The sequence below is a fragment of the Cricetulus griseus genome, chromosome 3 (genome assembly GCF_003668045.3).
Source record: "Cricetulus griseus strain 17A/GY chromosome 3, alternate assembly CriGri-PICRH-1.0, whole genome shotgun sequence".
NCBI lineage: Eukaryota > Metazoa > Chordata > Mammalia > Rodentia > Cricetidae > Cricetulus > Cricetulus griseus.
The window spans coordinates 181,890,168-181,909,362 of NC_048596.1; the positions used below are offsets into that span (position 1 = coordinate 181,890,168).

At 51.5% G+C, this 19,195-nt stretch overlaps 1 protein-coding gene across 3 annotated transcripts; it reads left to right on the forward strand.

The window, feature by feature from the left end:
• The first annotated feature begins 260 nt into the window (after positions 1 to 260).
• Positions 261 to 18,293, forward strand: Ripor1 (RHO family interacting cell polarization regulator 1). Of its 3 annotated transcripts, XM_027405838.2 has the most exons (22): positions 404 to 550; positions 10,404 to 10,530; positions 10,647 to 10,799; positions 10,955 to 11,033; positions 11,413 to 11,436; positions 11,531 to 11,584; positions 11,716 to 11,868; positions 11,964 to 12,027; positions 12,114 to 12,157; positions 12,236 to 12,361; positions 12,871 to 13,019; positions 13,095 to 13,224; positions 13,435 to 14,835; positions 14,923 to 15,035; positions 15,892 to 16,024; positions 16,270 to 16,405; positions 16,513 to 16,674; positions 16,901 to 17,059; positions 17,196 to 17,392; positions 17,476 to 17,559; positions 17,654 to 17,744; positions 17,889 to 18,293. In XM_027405838.2, exons 2-22 carry the CDS (start codon positions 10,427 to 10,429, stop codon positions 17,984 to 17,986), a joined length of 3,654 nt encoding a protein of 1,217 aa, XP_027261639.1. In that variant the 5' UTR covers positions 404 to 550; positions 10,404 to 10,426; the 3' UTR covers positions 17,987 to 18,293. The 3 variants fall into 3 exon arrangements, with proteins under 3 accessions (XP_035298531.1, XP_027261639.1, XP_035298532.1); XM_035442640.1 differs by lacking the exon at positions 10,404 to 10,530 and having other exon boundaries at positions 261 to 550; XM_035442641.1 differs by lacking the exons at positions 15,892 to 16,024; positions 16,270 to 16,405; positions 16,513 to 16,674; ... (3 more) ...; positions 17,654 to 17,744; positions 17,889 to 18,293 and adding an exon at positions 15,282 to 15,837.
• Positions 18,294 to 19,195: the final 902 nt, after the last annotated feature.

Sequence of the window (19,195 nt, forward strand, 5' to 3'; positions counted from 1 at the left end):
AAGGGTGCAGGACAGTGCTTCGACCCAGAAGCTGTGGAATGTTTAGGCTTCCGGCCTCCCTTATGGCTTTCCAGACCCTAACCATTTTCTCCAACTACCCCAACTTTCAGTGTCAGCTCCAAGAACCTGTTTTTAGTGACAGGAAGGGGGCCTGAGGTCCTTAGAACTGCAGAGATCTGGGTAAGAGGGAAGTAGGAGGGGTTCCCTAGCGCCCCCTACCCCAGTTTTAAGGTCTGCATGCGATTCCCAGGAAGCTGCCCGGTTCCCGCAGACGCCTTCGGGTTCCCCAAGGTCTCCCCTCCCACGAGCTGGTTGACACGGTAGGCAGACCACTCTGCCCGGCTACGCGCGAAGGTGGAGCGAGCTGTGGGCGCCCCTTAGGGGTGCGGGAGCCGGTGGGAACGCAGGAGGTGGGGCCGGCGGGGCGGGGCGGCGGAGCTGAGGGAGGGGCAGGCGCCGGCGGCGGCGACAGCGGCAGCTGCGGCGCGAGCAGGCCAGGCAACGCCGAGAGCACCGACAGCGCGAGGTCCTTGAAGCCCAGCGCAGCCATGTGAGTGTCCGCGCCGTTTCCGAAGGCCATGGCCGGGACAGGGGGCGGGCGGTGGATCCCGTGCCTCCGGCACCCGCGCCGCCCAGCGGCTCTCGGGATCTGCGACCGGGTCCCGCCTCACCCCATTCTCGCGACCCGGATCGCGCGGTGTCTTTCCTCCCCACCCCCTACCCCCCTACCCCACCCCCCACCCCGGGCGCGGAGGACGCAGCTTCGCCCCACAAAAGCCGCAGCCTCCGGGTCTGCCGCGCCCGCCGCCTTCTTTCCTTCCGCAGCCAGGCCGCGGCGGCCGTGCCCCGGGGCTCCGCGGTGGGCAGGCCCGAGGGCGAGCCTACGGCGCCTATCTGGGCCCGGGATTGGCTTTTTCCCCCGAGCCTACGCTGCCCACCGCGCGACGGGAGGTTGATTTGGGGTTGGGAAGGGGACAGCAGGGTGCAGGAGACCTCCCAGATGACCTAGTCTTCTCGGCCCTTCCGACCTAAGCTGCTTTAGGGCCAGGCCCGAGGTGACTGAGCCTGCCCGAGGCCACACACTCCACCCAAACCAAAGCTGAAGCAAGAGAAGGTCGTACTGGCGGAGGTCGGTGACCAGACCCTGTCCCTGGAAATGGAAGCTGCTATGGGAACTCGACAAACAGTCAGAACTGAGCATCCTGTAGAACTGGTTTGGGGAAGGGGTTGTTCACCTGGACTAGAGAGCCCCGGCTAAGTCAGCTTCAACACGCTCTGTCCTCCTATTCCGAGTTAAGCCTGAATCTGACCTCTCTTACCGGCTCTTCCAAATCAGTTCTGGCTGGACTCTGGTGTATCTACAATCTAATATAATAACGGTGTCCTGGCCACCCTCTCTGTGGCTGCGTGCGTCTTGGGTCTGCAGCATTCAGCTGATGTGCAGCCTTTTGAGGAGGTCTGTGACCATCTGGTAGATGTACATAAGGGGTCAGAGAAGTTAATGTCGTTTTCAAGGTCACACAGCTGTGTGGGAAAAAAGCAAGAATTGGATCTGAATCTTTGCCCCTGCACCATCCACCATCCTAGTATTGACAGTGGGGATGCGTAGGGGGAAAAAAACAGTAACACAGCTACACAACACTACAGCCGGACAAGGGTCTGTCAGGGCTCCCTCGTCTACCTTCTACCCGGTCCTGGGTCCTGTGGGCAGCAGAGCGGGATGAGCAGTACCGGGGCCTGGGTTTGGGTGGGAGGGAGGGAAGCACACCGAGCATTGGACTAGGCTAAGCCTAGGTGGAAAAGTAGGCGAGGAAAGCGAGGGTGAGTCAGAGCGTTCCCAATCCACCACCGCTGGGACTCGAGTCCTAGCCAGACCCAGCTGGGGGAGGCCGTCCAGCTCCCAGAACGCACGGCGGGACAGGGAATGTGACCAGCTGACCAGGGAGGAGGCTGGCAGGAAGTGAGGCCAACAAGCAGTCTCCACCCGGTTCCGGGGTGGGGTGGGGGTCCTAGGCCACAGCAGGTCCCCCTCCCCTCTTCATTGCTAGTTCTGGTTGGCGGCTGCTAGATGACGTCAGCAGCTGGGTTTGGGGCAGTTGCCATGGAGACAGGGACAGGCTTCTGCTCTCGACCCCCTTCTCCCTCACAGCCACCCTTTTGCCTGGGTTATTTATAGCTAATGTTTACCTCAGTCTACTGTGTAGCCCTACAGCTGAGCCGGGCTGGACCCAGAGACTCTTGGAGAGGCTATGGCTAACATGACCGACCACTGCACTAGATGGATAATAGTGTTAGTCGTACTTTCCGTCCCACGCAGGTCTTGGCACACATGAGCTACTGGGGAGTCTGTGAGAACTGGGTTCCTGCAGGCAGTTAAGATTCCATTCACTGTTGAGCTGCACACCTCATAACCTTTAGAACCTGGATTCTTTTCCATGTCCAGAACACTCTGCAGAGTTGACAGGAACTAAGGCTTCTGTCTCTTAGCAGCCAGCACCCTCCAGTTGAGAGAGATCCTCTCCATTAGCTGGGGATGGGAGTCGGGTGTCAGCCCTTTCCATCCACCCCAACAGGAGAGAGATTGCCTCCTCCAGAAATGGTCAATTATACATTCCTCATGGCCATCTAACAGTAAGGTGAGGTATGCGTTGGTGTTTCAAACAGTTCCTGAGTATAGGGTTATAGTGGCAGCCAGCTGCTACCAGGGAAAGAAAATGGATGGAACAACCAGTATACTCTGAATCCAAAATCCTAGGACACCACCACCCTGTCCCAGGGAGCAGCTGCTGATCACACATGTGGTATGTGATGTAACAAGTAGGAAGGGAAAAGAAGAGTCTTAGGTTGGGTAGGGGAGTCAGGGTAGACCCAGACTTGTGTCCTATGCTCTACCCTTCTAGCAGGTCAAGATCCTGTTCCAAAGACTGGCGGCTCCACTTTCACACTCTGCTCCCTACTTCCTTCATCTCCCGGATGCTCAGGTGCTGGTGGAGGGCCCAGGAAATTACAGTAGTGGGCAATCATGTAGGCTCCAGGACCCAGAGGGTATAGACTGGTGGGAGGATAGGCCCTGGAGAACTACAATTTAGCTATGTGGCCTTGAGGATCAGAGAGAGGAAGCTATAGAGGTTCCAGAAAGGGGGAACCAACTCAGAGCAGGCTTCCTGGAAGAAGAAGTTATGGAGACAGAAGAAAAAGGAAAGGGGGTTAGTTAGTAGTGAAAAGTTAGTTAGTAGTGAAAAGAGGGGGCTGGGAATGTACCTCAACAGTAGAGTGCTTGCCTAAGATCCTAAGCTTTAACCTAGCAACACACACACACACACACACACACACACACACACACAGTGGAAAAGAGGTATGGGAGGATGGAGTTTGCTGTCCAGATGCTAAGGACCTTGAGTGTGGTAGGAGGGGTCACAATTGCTAGAGAGGAGGACCGGCATGGGAAAGAAGCATAGGCTTTATTTTTAGGGGCAGGAGGTAGCTGTGAATTTTTCCTAATAGTCTGAATAGAGAGAATTTAAAGGTTTAGAGTCTTAGATCAGAAAGCCTAGGCTTGAATCTGGGCCCTGCCACTTACTAGCTGTGTAATCTCAGGTAAATTAATGATCATTAAAATATTTGTGTACTACATGTACTTCTCCCTCCCCTAAACACTCTCTGTAGATGGAGATATCTTTCTTCATGCTTCCAGCAGTAGTTATGGTTATTATTCTCATGAGTATCTGAAGTCCAAAAGCTTAAGAAGCGTTTTGGCCCTGTGAGGTTTTTTGTTTGTTTTGTTTTTGTTTTTGTTTTTGTTTTTTTTTCGAGACAGGGTTTCTATGTGTAGCTTTGGAGCCTATCCTGGCACTCACTCTGGAGACCAGGCTGGCCTCCAACTCACAGAGATCCATCCGCCTGCCTCTGCCTCCCAAGTGCTGGGATTAAAGGCTTGCGCCCAGCGGCCTTGTGAGTTTGAGACCAGCCTGGTCTACAGAGCACATTCCAGGACAGCCAGAGCTACACTGAAAAACCCTGTCTCAAGAAACAGAAAATGTCTCACCCAAGGTCACATACAGCCAATTGACCTCAGCTGTGAAACAGGGCTAATAAGACTTACCTACATAGGTAAATACTCAAAAAGGGACAGGGTTGTTTTTCTTTGTTTTGTTTTTGTTTTGGGCATTGTTGGTGACTGGAATTTTCAAAAGACTTGTTAGTGAATAAAGAATATTTGATTGAAGGAGAAAAGGAAGACAGGGAGCCTTAGGATCCTAAGATAGAGTTGGTAATAGCTTGGGCCTGATGTGAGGGTGCAGATTCTAGAGATACACTCTATATGTGTGAATGTATGTAGGTATGTATACTGGGCATTAAACTAGGACCTTAAGCAAGTTGATGAAGCACTTTGCCTCTGAGCTATACCCCTTGTAGTTCAGGTAGGCTTGAATTTTTGACCCTTCTGCCTCAGCCTCCCAGGTAGATGGGATTATAAGCTTGTAACACCAGGACTGGATCCAGAGACATCTAAAAGCTTGATCAGCCAAGAGTGGGTGACTGAGTGGAGGTGGTATAACTCATAGCAGGACCAAGGATGACTCCCAGTTTCTGTTTTGAACAAGGGTGCAAATAGATAGTAAGACTGTTATGGGATGGTTAAAACTTGGAGAAGTGGCCAGGTCAGTCCAACAACCTCAAACCCAGTTCATCATCTCCCCTTGCAGGCCTGACACATTGTCAGTTAGTTTTTTGGGAGACATCTGGGAGGCAGTTGGATAGGCAGGCCTGATGCTTACAAAAGTGGTTTGGTTGTACAGATAAGGATGCAGAAAAGTACAAAGCCCAAGGGCTGAAGTCCATTTGGGGATAAAGAGAGAAACAGGTCCTCTGTGGGGAAATGTGTGGTGAGAAGTAGATAGAAAAACAGAAGTATGTTGCTTCTGTTTTTTTTTTTTTTAAGATTTATTTATTTATTATGTATACAACATTCTGCCTCCATATATGCCTGCACTCCAGAAGAGGGCACCATATCTCATTACAGATGGTTGTGAGCCACCATGTGGTTCCTGGGAATTGAACTCAGGACCTCTGGAAGAACAGCTAGTGCTCTTAACCTCTGAGCCATCTCTCCAGCCCTGCTTCTGTTTTATTTCTTTATTTCTTTATTTCTTTATTTTTTATTTTGTGCACATTGGTGGTTTGCCTATATACGTCTGTGTGAGGGTGTTGGATCCTGGAGTTACAGACAGTTGTGACCCATGTGGGTGCTGGGAATTGAACCCAGGCCCTCTGGAAGAACAGTCAGTGCTCTTAACTGCTGAGCCATCTCTTCAGCCCCATTGCTTCTTGAAATTCATGGGAAGGAAGGGCTTAATGAAGAGGAAGGGAACCACGAAGTCCAATACTTTATTGAGATCAGGCAGGAGAAGGACTAGACATTAGATACTGGGTTGATTCAGCAACAGAGAGGTCATTGTTGACCTTGTTAAGAACGGGGTGGGTGCAAAAAGCCAGCCAGCATGGGAAGAGGAGTAGGTGGGTGTGGCAAGGATGTGGAAGTAGACCATTATTCCAGAAACTTGACTCAGAAGGAGCAGAGCAATGGGGTAACTAAAGCAAGACACATTGGGATGTAATTATTTATTTATTTAGTGTGTGTGTGTGTGTGTGTGTGTGTGTGTGTGTGTGTGTGTGTGTGGTTTTTGAGATAGGGCTTCTCTGTGTAACCGTCCTGGCTGTCCCGGCATCTGCTTTGTAGACCAGGCTAGCCTTTAACTCACAGAGATCTGTCTGCCTCTGCCTCCCAGGTGCTTTATTTTTTATTTTTTAAATAAAATAAACCACCGCTTTTCTATAGTTTTCTATAGTTATTCATTCACTGTGTGCATGTGTGTGTGCATGTATGTATGTGTGTATATGTGCTTTTCTGGTGATTGAATCCAAAGCTTTTATATATATAATATATATATATATATATATATATATATATATAATGAGCTACATTGAGCTACATTGTAGATTCCCTGTAATTGCTTAAATCCAACTATATAGTGAAATCTAATGTATGCAGAAAGTATTTAGAAACAGTGGCATATACCTAAGGTCCAAGCTTCTCAAGAGGCTAAAGCAACAAGATGCTTGAGCCTAATAGGGTTTTGTTTTGTTTTTTGAGACAGGGTTTCTCTGTGTAGCTTTGGAGCCTGGTCTGGAACTCACTCTGTAGACCAGGCTGGCCTCGAACTCACAGAGATCCACCTGCCTCTGCCTCCCAAGTGCTGGGATTAAAGGCATGCCCCACCACCAACCTTCAAGCCTAAGAGTTTTGAGGATAGGGACTGTAGAGATGGCTCAGAGGTTAAGAGCACTGACTGCTGTTCCAGAGGTCCTGAGTTCAATTCCCAGCAACCACATGGTGGTTCACAACCATCTGTGATGAGATCTAGTGCCCCCTTCTTGCATGCAAGCATACATGCAGACAGAACACTGTATACATAATAAAATTTCAAAAAAAGAGTTTTGAGGCTAGCTTGGAGAATATAGCTAAGATCCCATCACTACACACACACACCTGTCCTAAATGTACATCCTGATACATTTTGTAATAGAACACACCTATGTATGATCAGGAAATAGATCCCACAGCAGGAAATAGAACATTGCTAACACTCCTTTTGCCTATTTCCAGTTACAGCCTAAGGATAACTACTGAATTAGAGTTTCATTATTGTAGTAAAACACCATGACCAAAAGCAACTTGGGGAGGAAATGGTTTATTTCATTTTATACTTCATCACTGAGGGGAGTCAGGGCAGGAACTCAAGCAGGGCAGGAACCTGGAGGCAGGAACTGAAACATAAGCCATAGAAGATTGCTGCTTACTGGCTTGCTGCCCATGGCTCACTCAAGTTTACTTTCTTATATACCCCAGAACCACTTACTCAAGGGCAGTACCACCCCCAGTTGGGTTGGGCTCTCCCACATCCTTCATTAACCAAGAAAATGCAAAGCCAGTTGTAGTGGTTGATGTCTTTAATCCCAGAACTCAAGAGACTGAGGCAGGCAGATCACTATGAGTTCAAGGTTAGCCTGATCTACATAGCAAATTTCAGGTCAGTCAAGGCTACATAACTAGATCCTGTCTTGAAAGAAAGAAAGAAAGAAAGAAAGAAAGAAAGAAAGAAAGAAAGAAGAGAAAAGAAAGAAAGAAGAAAATGTTCCTTGTCTACAGTCCAGTTTGATGGAGACATTTTCTCAATTAAGATTCCCTCTTGCCAGCTGGGCAGTTTTGGCTCACACCCTAATCCCAGCACTTGGGAGGCAGAGGCAGGTGGATCTCTATGAGTTGAGACCAGCCTGGTCTACAAGAGGTAGTTCCAGGACAGCCTCCAAAGCCACAGAGAAACCCTGTCTGGAAAAAAACAAAACAAAAAACAACAAAAATTCCTTCTTCCCATATAAGTCTACATTTGTGTTGTTTACAAAACCCAACCAGGACAATTACTAATCTGACTTCTGCCATCATAAATTAGTTTTGTGTGCTTTTGTTTTTTGAGACAAGGTATTATGTAGCCTAGGGTAGCCATGAACTTCTGATCCTCCTGCCTCTGCCTCCTGAGTGATAACATAATAGGGATGCGCCACCATGTTTGTATACTTTCTCCCTGTTTTTGAACTTTATTATCAAGGGAACCATACATATCCTAACTTGTATTTTGTGTCTGCTGGTAGTTGATATGCCTGTAAGATTCACTCATGTTACTGAATGTATTTGTTTATTTTTCATTGTTTTTTATCACATATTGATTCTGTTATTATTGATGGGCATTTTGGATAGTTCTCAGGCTTGTTTTCACTTTTAATGTGAGAGTGACTTGAATTTGCTGTTAAGTTGAAGAGAAAGTTTGAGACATCCATCTTCTCTGAGAAGGGAAGAAAAGACTAGCGTTGTACAGGATAATTTCCCAGGTAGGAAGCAAGAACCATCTGAGGTTAAGAACTGCACTGTGATTCTAGCTGCTGTGCCAAGACCTCCCAGCTTAATCCAGGATGGGTGTAGGAGCTGCAAGGACAGGGAGTTGGTTTGCCAGGGTTGGTTTCTGACAGGCAAGACAGAGTGCAGAGTGCTAAAGATACTAACAGCAGGCGAGAGATAGAGGGTGGCTGTGGATGCAGAAAAGGCAAGGGAAGGAAGGTGGGAGGGAGCTGGAAGAGAAAGCAAGCAGAGGCGGACTGTGATCTCTGTGCACAGTGGTGTCTGTGAAATTCTGGGCTGTATCTCCAGTGACTGGCACATGCTTGCCATTCAGTGGGTAGCTGAATAAATGAGTTGTGTTCAGGGAACCAGAGGTCTCAGGTAACAAGCAGATGTGGTAGTGGTGATGGAGGGAAACTGATAATTATCAATTATCAACAGTGAGGCTGTGGTTTGGGAAAAGGGCATTCCAGAGAAGATGATAAGGCTAGGGTGTTGGGTATGGGAGCTGAAAGATGCATAAAGGCTTGTATTAGGTGAGCAGTACACAGGAATGCATAGTTCATGTCGGATGTGGACAAGGGATATTCAAGAAAGAGATGCTGGGATCAAGAAAGCCAGTAAAGGGAATTCAGGACTTGAGGGAAGAGCCAAGGATAGAAGGTTGACTTCTCTGTCCTAGCTTCCACTATAGGGGGAAGCCCTGGCTGGGTAATAGGACCTGATTGTTTTTCCTAGGTCCAAGAGAAGGGTGACACCCAAACTGAGCAACCCCTTTGTGGTTGTAAAGGTGATGCAGGGGGTTTTGGAATTCTCTTCACCCAGCTCCTCCTCGGTGTCTTGGAGCAGCATATAATATATGGTTGATCAAGCCCCCACCCTTTCAACTCCCCTCTCTTCTAAGCTTCATCAGAGTCCTTATTATCCTTCACTGGCACAATCCCTGCATTCAACCCCCACCCCCAACTTCTTACTTTGCCCCTTCACACCCACAGAACCCTAATTCGTAGTCCTTTTTACGGTGAATCTTTTCTCAGCAGCCTGACAAACACTTTTGAACACCTTTCTTTTTTAAATTTTACTTTTATTTCATATGTATTGGTGGTTTGCCTGCATATATGTCTGCATGTATATCTGTGTGAAGGTGTCGGATCCCCTGGAACTGGAGTTACAGTGTGAGCTGCCATGTGGATCCTGGGAATTGTTCCTGGGTCCTCTTAACCAACCGCTTGCACACCTTTCTATCACTGTCCCACTAGTCTTTTCATTCTGGTGGTCAACTCCCTTCACAGGCGCCCCTGACCTCAAACCCTGTGTCAACCTACTCCGGAGGAAAGGCCCTAGTCACCCCTTGTAGAGGCCAGGCAGACAGAGGTCGGGTGCCCCCCTAGTCCGGGGGACCAGTCCCGCCCCATCCCGGCGGGTTGAGTCAGGAGGCAGGAACTGGGCGGGCGGGAGGCGCTGAGAGCAGCCGAAACCGGGGCCAGAGCCGCCGGCAGTGAGCTTGGAGCCCAACAGGGCCAGTACCAAAAGCCCCAGGCCAGCGGGACACAGTGGGTGAGCACCGGTCGGGACCGTCCGGAACCCACCATGAACTCCAAGAAGAGAGGTAGGACTCGGCTTGGAGCTGTGAGGGCTCTAGAGATGGCCACAAGAGATGCCCGATAGGAATTCTGGGGTGCGTGTTTCGTTGGAGTAGGTTGGGGTGGGGGTTCGGCCCCGGACTTCTTCCCTCCCATGTCAGGGGAAGCGTGCGTCCATGACTTAGTTTCCAAGAAGGGTCTATAGAAAAGTGGAGGAGGTGGGGCACTTCTCTCGGCACTGCCCCCCACTCTGGGAATCCCCGGGCGCCCAGCCGGGAGAACCGTGGCGTCAAGGCGTCTGTGAGTCGGGGTCACCATTTACACTGGGCGGTGGGTTACGGGAGTGGATTACAAACCTGCACTGGCCAGGCCTGTCTTTCAGCTGTGCTGAGATCCTAACCCGTGCCCCGCCCCATGACCTTCCACGGCCTCCCGGGGTGGTGGCACCCGAGCTTTCGGCCACTTGCAGGGGGGGCAGTCAGGGGAAGGGCTGGGATGCCGCCCCGCCCCCGGGTAAACAGGCGCTTCCGCACATTCTTCGCGCGCCCCGCCTCTTTCCTGCTGCTTCCCAGCTGGAGGAGGGTCCCCGAGCGACCCCCCTTCCTGCCCCGCGACAGGCGGAGCCCTTACCTCCGCAGGAAGTAGGGGCAGAGCGGAGGCCACGCTGAGTCCGAGGCCGAGTCGCCTGCCACTGCCCTGTCATTAGCGAGGGGGCCAATGAGGCTAAGACTGCCAAGGCTAGAGCCCATTGGGGCAGCTGAACCTGGAGACCAGGGGCGCCTGCTCCAGCCCTGGGACCCGGCCACGGGAAGGGGGCTTCTTCGGGGACCCGATTGGTGCTAGACACACACCCCCGCCACCCCCAGGGAGCCCCGCGCGGACTCATTCCATGATGTCCCTGTCGGTGCGGCCGCAGCGCCGCCTGCTCAGCGCCCGGGTCAATAGGAGCCAGTCCTTCGCAGGCGTCCTCGGCAGCCACGAGCGCGGGCCCAGGTACGCGACAAAGGGTTTAATGGGGTTGAGAGCGTTAGATGGGGTTGGGACTGGGTGTGTAGTGAGGGTTTGGGGGATTCTTGCTGACCTTTTTCTAAAGTCAGTCTCTTCTTCAGGAGCTTCACGGTCTTCAGCCCGCCAGGGCCCCCACGGAAGCCCCTAGTGCTCTCCCGAGTGTCGAGGATGTTTTCCGTAGCTCACCCAGCCCCCAAGGTGCCACAGCCAGAGCGGTTGGACCTGGTGTATGCTGCCCTTAAGCGGGGACTGACGTAAGCAACGCCCTCCTTGTACAATGTCCCAGGATTCCACCAAGTTCCTCTGTGCAAGTTTGAATCTTCCTCAACCATGCACCCTTTTCCTACTGCCAGCACCCTATCACCTTGGGGCTGGATAAGTTGACTCTTGTCACTTGCCTTTCCTCTAGGGCCTACTTGGAAGTGCATCAACAGGAGCAGGAGAAGCTCCAGGGCCAGATAAAAGAGTCCAAGAGGAATTCCCGCCTAGTGAGTAAATGTTAGGGGATGCCCAGGACCAATGCCTCTTGTCTGTACAGTGTAGGGGCTGAGCAAAGCAACCTTGTATGATATTGAGCTGTGTTCTAAGGTGAACTGGTAGGTGATTCTATCCCAACTTCTTGGAGTGCACTTTCTCCTTGAGACCTAGTGCCTTACAAAAGCTTCCAGTGGGAGAGTTCAGGTTTCTCTCCTGACAGCAAGAGATTTTATCGCAGTGGCACAGGAGATGGCCAGGGTTCATACTGGGAAGACGGTTGTTAAAGGAGGAAACATTTTGGTTGATTACTGGGGAATAGCTGGATGGGCAGGTACTTTCCTGGGGTCCTCCTGATGCTTTCTAAGTATCCCTTCTTATCTCCCTCTGTAGGGCTTCCTGTATGACTTGGACAAGGTAAGTGTATATCGAATTGTGTTGGGAGGGGGGTGGCTCAGAGAGAGGAAAGAGTCCTAGGACTTAGGCTCTTTCTGACTCAACTCTCCCTTAGCAAGTCAAGTCCATTGAACGTTTTCTTCGACGACTGGAGTTCCATGCCAGTAAGGTACTTGTGCAATATGCATGCAGAGTGGGAAGTGGGTTTGGCTGTCGTAGAGAAAGATGGAAGGCCCACCGTGGGCAACCCCAGTGGTGAGTCTCAGTTCTCTCTTGCTACCCCTATTGTTACCTTCCCAGATCGATGAGCTGTATGAAGCATACTGTGTCCAGCGGCGTCTCCGGGATGGTGCCTACAACATGGTCCGTGCCTATAGCACAGGATCTCCAGGGAGTCGAGAGGCACGGGATAGCCTGGCTGAGGCCACTAGAGGGCATCGAGAGTACACAGAGGTAAGAGATAAGGACCACTGTGGCAGAGGCAAGGTGTGGGCTCATGAGAGAGAACTCGGTCTTCATTCCCTCACATTCTTACCCCTCCTTCCCAGAGCATGTGTCTTCTGGAGAATGAGCTGGAGGCCCAGCTGGGCGAGTTTCATCTCCGGATGAAAGGTACTGAATTGTAAGGGCAGAAGAGAGGCAGGAATGGGTATATTTAAGGCTCTCAGCATGGCTCATCTTCTCCTTTTTGTGCCCAGGGCTGGCTGGCTTTGCCAGGCTGTGTGTGGGCGATCAATATGAGGTATGAGGTTGTACATGAGAAGGCTGGGATGGAAGGGTCACAATCCCAAGAGCTGCTTCACCCTGCCTGTTTTCCCAGATCTGCATGAAATATGGCCGTCAGCGATGGAAACTGCGGGGCCGAATAGAGAGCAGTGGGAAGCAGGTGTGGGACAGTGAGGAGACTGTCTTCCTCCCCCTACTCACAGAGTTCCTGTCCATCAAGGTGATTTTTCTGACCAGTTCCATAAGACAGCTTGTTTCTTATGGAACCCCATTATCCTGTGAATTCCTTATAACCATCTCTCTTAAGGCTCTCTCATTCCTGAGGTCCCTTATAGCTCCATGGCCCTGTAAATGTGACTTCATGACCTCTGTGACACCCATAACCCTCTTTATGTGGCCTTGAAAACAATCTGTAACTCCTGTACCTCATGACTTTGATACTAAGACCTTCTGATGAGCTTTCAAACTTATGGATATTTGATTTCCATTGAACTGTGAACCTAAAATTCCAATGACCCTGCCAAACTTAGACTTCTGTGATGCTCATAGAGGCCAGATTGCCTCCATGGCCCTGTGATCCCTAGAACTTGTCATCTTCCTGTAATCTGCATGGCCTCATGATCCTGTGACTACCTTATAACCTCCATACAAACTCAGATTTCTGAATGCCCTGGAGCTCATTAGCCCCTACACCCACTCACGTGACCCTCCATGTATTCTTGGCTACAGGTGACAGAACTCAAGGGCCTGGCTAACCATGTAGTTGTGGGCAGTGTCTCCTGTGAGACCAAGGACCTATTTGCTGCCCTGCCCCAGGTTGTGGCTGTGGACATCAATGACCTTGGCACTATCAAGCTCAGCCTGGAAGTCATATGGAGGTTGGTAGGGATGAAGGGCTTATGGCAGGGTAAAAGAAAGGTAGTAGCATGGCTAATGTCCTTTTACTGTCACAGTCCCTTTGACAAGGATGACCAGCCGTCAGCTGCTTCTACAGTCAACAAAGCTTCCACTGTCACTAAGCGATTTTCCACATATAGCCAGAGCCCACCAGACACACCCTCACTTCGGGAGCAGGCCTTCTATGTGAGTCACAATCCAGGCCCCAGGTCTTACCATCTCCCAGGGTCTTTTGTTTGTTTGTTTGTTTTGTTTTTCGAGACAGGGTTTCTCTGTATAGCTTTGGAGCCTATCCTGGCACTCGCTCTGGAGACCAGGCTGGCCTCGAACTCACAGAGATCCGCTTGCCTCTCCCAGGGTCTTTTTGTATAACCTTCAAGTGTCTCTTTCTCTTAGAACATGTTACGGCGGCAGGAGGAGCTAGAGAACGGGACAGCTTGGTCCCTGTCATCTGAGTCTTCAGATGACTCATCCAGCCCACAGCTCTCAGGCACTGCTCGACATTCATCAACTCCCAAGCCCTTGGTGCAACAGCCAGAGCCCCTGCCCATCCAAGTTGCCTTCCGAAGGCCAGAGACCCTCACCTCTGGCTCCATGGATGAAGAGCCAGCTGTGTCCCCAGCCCTAGTCAATGGGCATGCCCCTTACAGCCGGACTCTCAGCCACATCAGTGAGGCCAGTGTGGATGCTGCCTTGACTGAGGCTGTGGAAGTTGTAGGCTCAGAAAGCCTAACCCCAGGACCTAGCCCACTCGCATATCCAGATTCCATCCATGTGGAGCATTTGAGTAGTGTTCCTCCTATCCTAGACGCTGGCCATTCTGCCACAAGACCCACCCCCAGTACAACTGGCCCTTCCCCCACACTTATAGACCCTGCCTCATCTACACAGCTAGACTTAGTTCACAAAGCCACAGACTCCAACCCTTCTGAGTTGCCAAGCCTCAAACATACATGTTCTACCTATAGTGCTGTAAGCCCTATCAACAGTGTTCCAAACATAACTTCCACTACTATAGATTCTATCCATAAACCTATGCCCTCTACCCTTACCACTACAGGCTCTATCCCCAATGCTGCAGACCCAGTCCAGGCTACCCCAAGCCCCACTCACACCACTATAACCCTCACCCACACTACCGTAAGCCCTACACATAGCACCCCAAGCCCTACCCACACCTCTGTAAGTCCCACTTGCACTGTTCCAAGCGCCACCAATGCCACTCCAAGCCCCAGTTACAATACCACTAGCCCTATTCAAAAAACTGGGATGTCAACTCATGCCACTACAAGTCATACCACCAATGCTATGGACCCAGTCTTGACCACTACAAGCCCCATTTCTACAACGGAAAGCCCCAATTCTGCTATAGACCTTGCTCTAACCTCCAGCTCCTCTGCAGACCTCACACTCCCAGGCACTAAACCTCTGCCTTGCAGTCACTCAGCCTCCACTCCCTACACTAAAACAGACCCCACAGCATCTTGCACCTCTTCCCAGAGTCTTGCTTGTTCTGGTTCAGAGACTCTCACAAGCCCTGCCCCAAATTCCCCAGAACAAATTCTTAAGAGCCCAAGGTTCTCTCCCTCATCCATAGCCCCTGCACCCCAACATTCAGAACTTAGCCCGGCCACAGCTGCTCAAGCCCCAGTCCCCGAAGCAACTGGAGGAGCTGGGGACAAAAGGCTTGAAGAGGCCCTGGGGACCCTAATGGCTGCCCTGGATGACTATCGTGGTCAGTTCCCTGAGCTGCAGGGTCTGGAGCAGGAGGTGACTCGACTAGAGAGTCTGCTCATGGTAAGGAGGCTAGGCTGGGCTGGAGTAGGCTGCATAGGGAGAGCTGCCAGCCAGTGGCAGTAGCTCTGACCCCCTTTACAATTTCAGCAGAGACAAGGCCTGACTCGAAGCCGAGCCTCCAGCCTTAGCATCACTGTGGAGCATGCCCTGGAGAGCTTCAGCTTCCTCAATGATGATGAAGATGAAGACAGTGGGGCCAGGTGAGATGGCCAGGCAAGGCAAGACTGGGAACTAGTTGGGCGGGGAGAGGGGAAGGGGAAGGGGTAAAGCAATATAAGGAGAAGTAGAGGAGAAGTAGGTGGGTTGGCAGAAAGGCAAGTTGGGAACTGGTGAGGTGGGGCTAGGGAGAACACATGAGGATGGGCTTGTGGCAAGTGCAGTTGTGTTTTCTTCCTTGTATACCTCATGAATGTTTGATGCCATGTCACCAACTCCATCTATCCCAGTGTTTCTGGCCACCCTGCTCATCTCTGCAATGTCTGCCTCCCCTGCAAGTCCCCATCAGCTTGTGAGCCTCCTGCCTCTCTTCTTTCCCTTGACCTCACCTTGGACTCACCCTGTGAAGGAGTTCTTTCAGTGCCTCCCCATGTATGCTGTGTCCCCCAGTATCAGCCCCCTCCATCAAGATCCCGACTCTCCCGGAGGTCCCGGTCTCTCAGCTCTCATTCCTGGAGTAGACTTTACAGATTCAGATTTGAGAGTCGTACCCGGTCCCTCCTCCCTTTAAGACTTCCTAGGTTCCAGTCCCAAGCCCTGCGTCCCTTGCAGTCCACATTTTATAGACCATCCCGCCTGCAACCCTACTGGCGCCCATCTCAGGCCCAGAAGCCCCTTTGGTCTTAGCAGGGGTAGCAAAAGGCAGACTGACTATAAAGACCCATGTTACTCATTGCTGGTTGCAGCCTCATCCTCCTGGAAGTCCTCTGTGAACTTACCTATTGTCTGTGTCTGCACATCGTTCTTCCATTCTGGGTGGGAGGGACTTAATAAAAATAATCTCTGGTGACCAGAAGGCAATGTGTGTTGTTGGGGTGTTTGATTCCATTTTTCTCTCAGGCCCACAAGCAGCCCAGAGGCTGTGGCAGAGGACAGATTAGATTCATCAAATGCTCAGTCCCTAAGCACAGGGTGTCCAGCCCTGGATGCTACCTTGGTCCAGCACCTGTACCACTGCAGCCGCCTCCTGCTGGTGAGGGGTTAATCCCACTCCCTCCCCCCTCAACCCTTGACCCAGGGAGCCCTGCACTCCAATCCTGGCCCTCTAAGCCTCTCAATTCTACACACCAATGCCCCAGAGTCCTGGCATTTGACTCCTACTGTACTCTTCCTACTTCAGCCTCTCCCAATGCATGCTGAGACCTGTACTCCCCTGACTCCATCCCCCCACAACCCTTACCATGAGGTCTAAATTACTTGGCAAACCCTGCCCTCTAGAAACTGGGCACATTTGGGCCCCTGCGCTGCCAGGAGGCATGGGCTCTAGAGCGGCTGCTGAGGGAAGCACGCGTGCTCGAGGAAGTATGTGAGCGCAGCAAGCTATGGGGGAACTCTGCCAGCTCTGCCCAGGAAGGTAAAGGCCTGGAGTTTACACCTAACCTACTCCCATTTACATGCCTCCACTCCCACCCCACCCCCCACCTGACCTCTGTTGCTGATGGTTTTCCTCACCCCTCACAGTGGTGCAGTTCTCTGCCTCTCGGTCTGGCTTCCTGACATTTTGGGACCAGTGTACAGAGGGACTCAACCCCTTCATCTGCCCGGTGGAGCAGGTGCTCCTCACTTTCTGCAGCCAGTACGGTGCCCGACTTTCCCTGCGCCAGCCAGGCTTAGCTGAGGCTGGTAAGTGAGCTGCCTACCTGCCCCTTCCTTCCTTAACTCCCTTAGGGAAGGACTTGTCAGCCCATACTGACTGACAGGTTGAGCACTGAAGAGAACTAGTGAGTGGTTGTTCTCAGAGTACAGTATGGACAAGGAGCCCCTGGGGCTGAGCTAGAATGGGGACATTCTCTTCCTCCTTAGAGGCCTGGGTCTCTCCCAACTCAGGCTGTGGTACTGTCTCCTTCAGTGTGTTTGAAGTTCCTGGAAGATGCCCTGGGACGGAAGCTGCCTAGGAGGCCCCAGCCAGGCCCTGGGGAGCAGTTCACCATCTTCCAGTTCTGGATTTATGTAGAAGCCTTGGACAGCCCCTCCATGGATGCCTATGTGACAGAGACTGCAGAGGAAGGTGAGGCAGTGGCCCTGGCCACAGAATGCTGATCCCATGGATGGTCCTGAAATCATGAATGATGAAATCATGAGGACAAAGCCTCTTACCCAAGAGCTTTGCCAACTTGTCCTCCCCTCCTCCCCACTTCTTTTAGTGTTACTGGTACAGAATCTGAACTCTGATGACCAGGCTGTTGTGCTGAAAGCCCTGAGGTTAGCACCTGAGGGGCGCCTGCGAAGGGATGGGCTTCGGGCTCTTAGCTCCCTGCTGGTCCATGGCAACAACAAAGTCATGGCTGCTGTCAGCACCCAGCTTCGGAGCCTCTCACTTGGCCCTGTCTTCCGGGAAAGGGTGAGTTTGGCAGGGTTTTCTTGTGGGTAAGGTGAGGGCTGAGGGTTCCCGGTATCTGAAGTCTGCCCTCCACCTTTGCCCAGGCTCTTTTGTGCTTCCTGGACCAGCTTGAGGATGAGGATGTGCAGACTCGAGTGGCTGGATGCCTGGCTTTGGGCTGTATCAAGGTGATCCCTGCCAACCTACCTACCTAACACTTTCACTCCAGGGCTATTCCTACTTGTTAAACTGAACCTGCCTCAATTTTTTGTTCCCTGATAGGCTCCGGAAGGCATTGAACCCCTGGTGTACTTGTGCCAAACAGACACAGAAGCTGTGAGGGAAGCTGCCCGGCAGAGCCTGCAGCAGTGTGGTAAGGCTGGGTAGTGGGAGACATGAATGAGTTAAGGGAATTTGGGAACACCTTGGCTATTGGGAGTAGGATGAAGTAATGCCAGGCATGGGAAGGCTTGGAAGATGCCAGGGCCCCTCTTGACCTTATCCTCACACGTTATAGGGGAAGAAGGACAGTCTGCTCATCGACGACTAGAGGAGTCCCTGGATGCTCTGCCTCGCATCTTTGGGCCCAGCAGCATGGCCAGCACAGCATTCTGAACACCGGCTCCCAGTGTTCCTTCCCCCTTTTTCAGGGTTCACCAGGCACTGGCAGGGAGGGTGAGGGCTGGTTCCAGACACCTCTCCCCACAAATTTCTATCAATGAAAGTCTAATATATTCTCTTGTTACCCCTGGGGTTGGTAGAGTGCCTGAAATGAAGTGCCTCCCAGCCTTGGTTCTGCATATCTTTTGCCACAAGTGTCAGGGGCCTGGCCATGTCTTGCTCTGCCTCACCATATCCCTTGGTTTTATATTTTATTTACAGAATTTTACAGAAAATAAAAAAGCAAAATGTGTTTCCTACATGGCTTGCTGCACTTCTGAACCTCTGCTCCAACACCTTCTGGTATGCTCTTCCTGGCACCGTTGTGCCCACACTCCAGCTGTGACAACATCGTGTGCATTTGCCCTGGAAATCCTGGTGGAAGAAAGCCCAGAATCCAGGGTTGTGCTTGGAGAAGAGACACAGAAGGGAAAGGAGCATTGCTGAACAGGTTGAGCCTGCAGCTGAGCCTGGGAACTACAGTCTCTGAGTGGATCAAAGCAGCTGGTCCAGAGAAGGCCCTAACTGTGCTTATTCTAGACTGGCTGTGGGCTCAGGGAAAAAGCGGAAAGCTAGCCAAAAAAGCTAGCACGGAGTGCCTGAGCTGTTGCCACCAGGGGGCAGCAGAACTGCATCAGTGGGTGGTAAGCTCCTGTAATGTGCCCCTGAGTAGGCAGCTTTCTACAATGGAGCTCAAGAAGCAACTTCAGGCTATGAGGAGAGGTGGGAATCCTTGCTTAGGGAAGGAGCTGGAACCTGGGAGTCAGGAGACCCGGATGGCTGCTGTGTGAACCAAGACAGCAAGGTCCTTCCCTTCCTGAGGCACCTCCTTCCCTGCAATAACAAACCTGTGAACTCTGTGGCTCCCAACAGCCAACAAACAGACCTGTGTTGAGGAAGTAGGACTCCCAAGAGAGGGCTTTCCTGACTCTAGCACAGGAGTTTGTTTAGGTTAGGAGACCTTTGGGAGGAACTTGAGGGTGGGGTGGGATTTCAGGATGGGAGGCCTTTTCTAAAAAGGTCTTGAGGCATTTCCACACCCACAGCTAGAGAAATGGACCCTCAATCCTCCTATCAGAATTTCTATTATCTAGAGAGACTGGATGTGCATAAGATCTCACCAGCTTGACCCCACTCTGGTGTCCCAACACCTGTGGAGATAGC

Bases quoted from the DNA above. Each gene is read 5' to 3' on its own strand.
- Ripor1 (XM_027405838.2), top strand. From the start codon at position 10,427: ATGATGTCCCTGTCGGTGCGGCCGCAGCGCCGCCTGCTCAGCGCCCGG. The intron at 10,531-10,646 runs GTACGCGACAAA...TCTCTTCTTCAG, and splicing joins AGCCACGAGCGCGGGCCCAG to GAGCTTCACGGTCTTCAGCC. The intron at 11,437-11,530 runs GTAAGTGTATAT...ACTCTCCCTTAG, and splicing joins TCCTGTATGACTTGGACAAG to CAAGTCAAGTCCATTGAACG.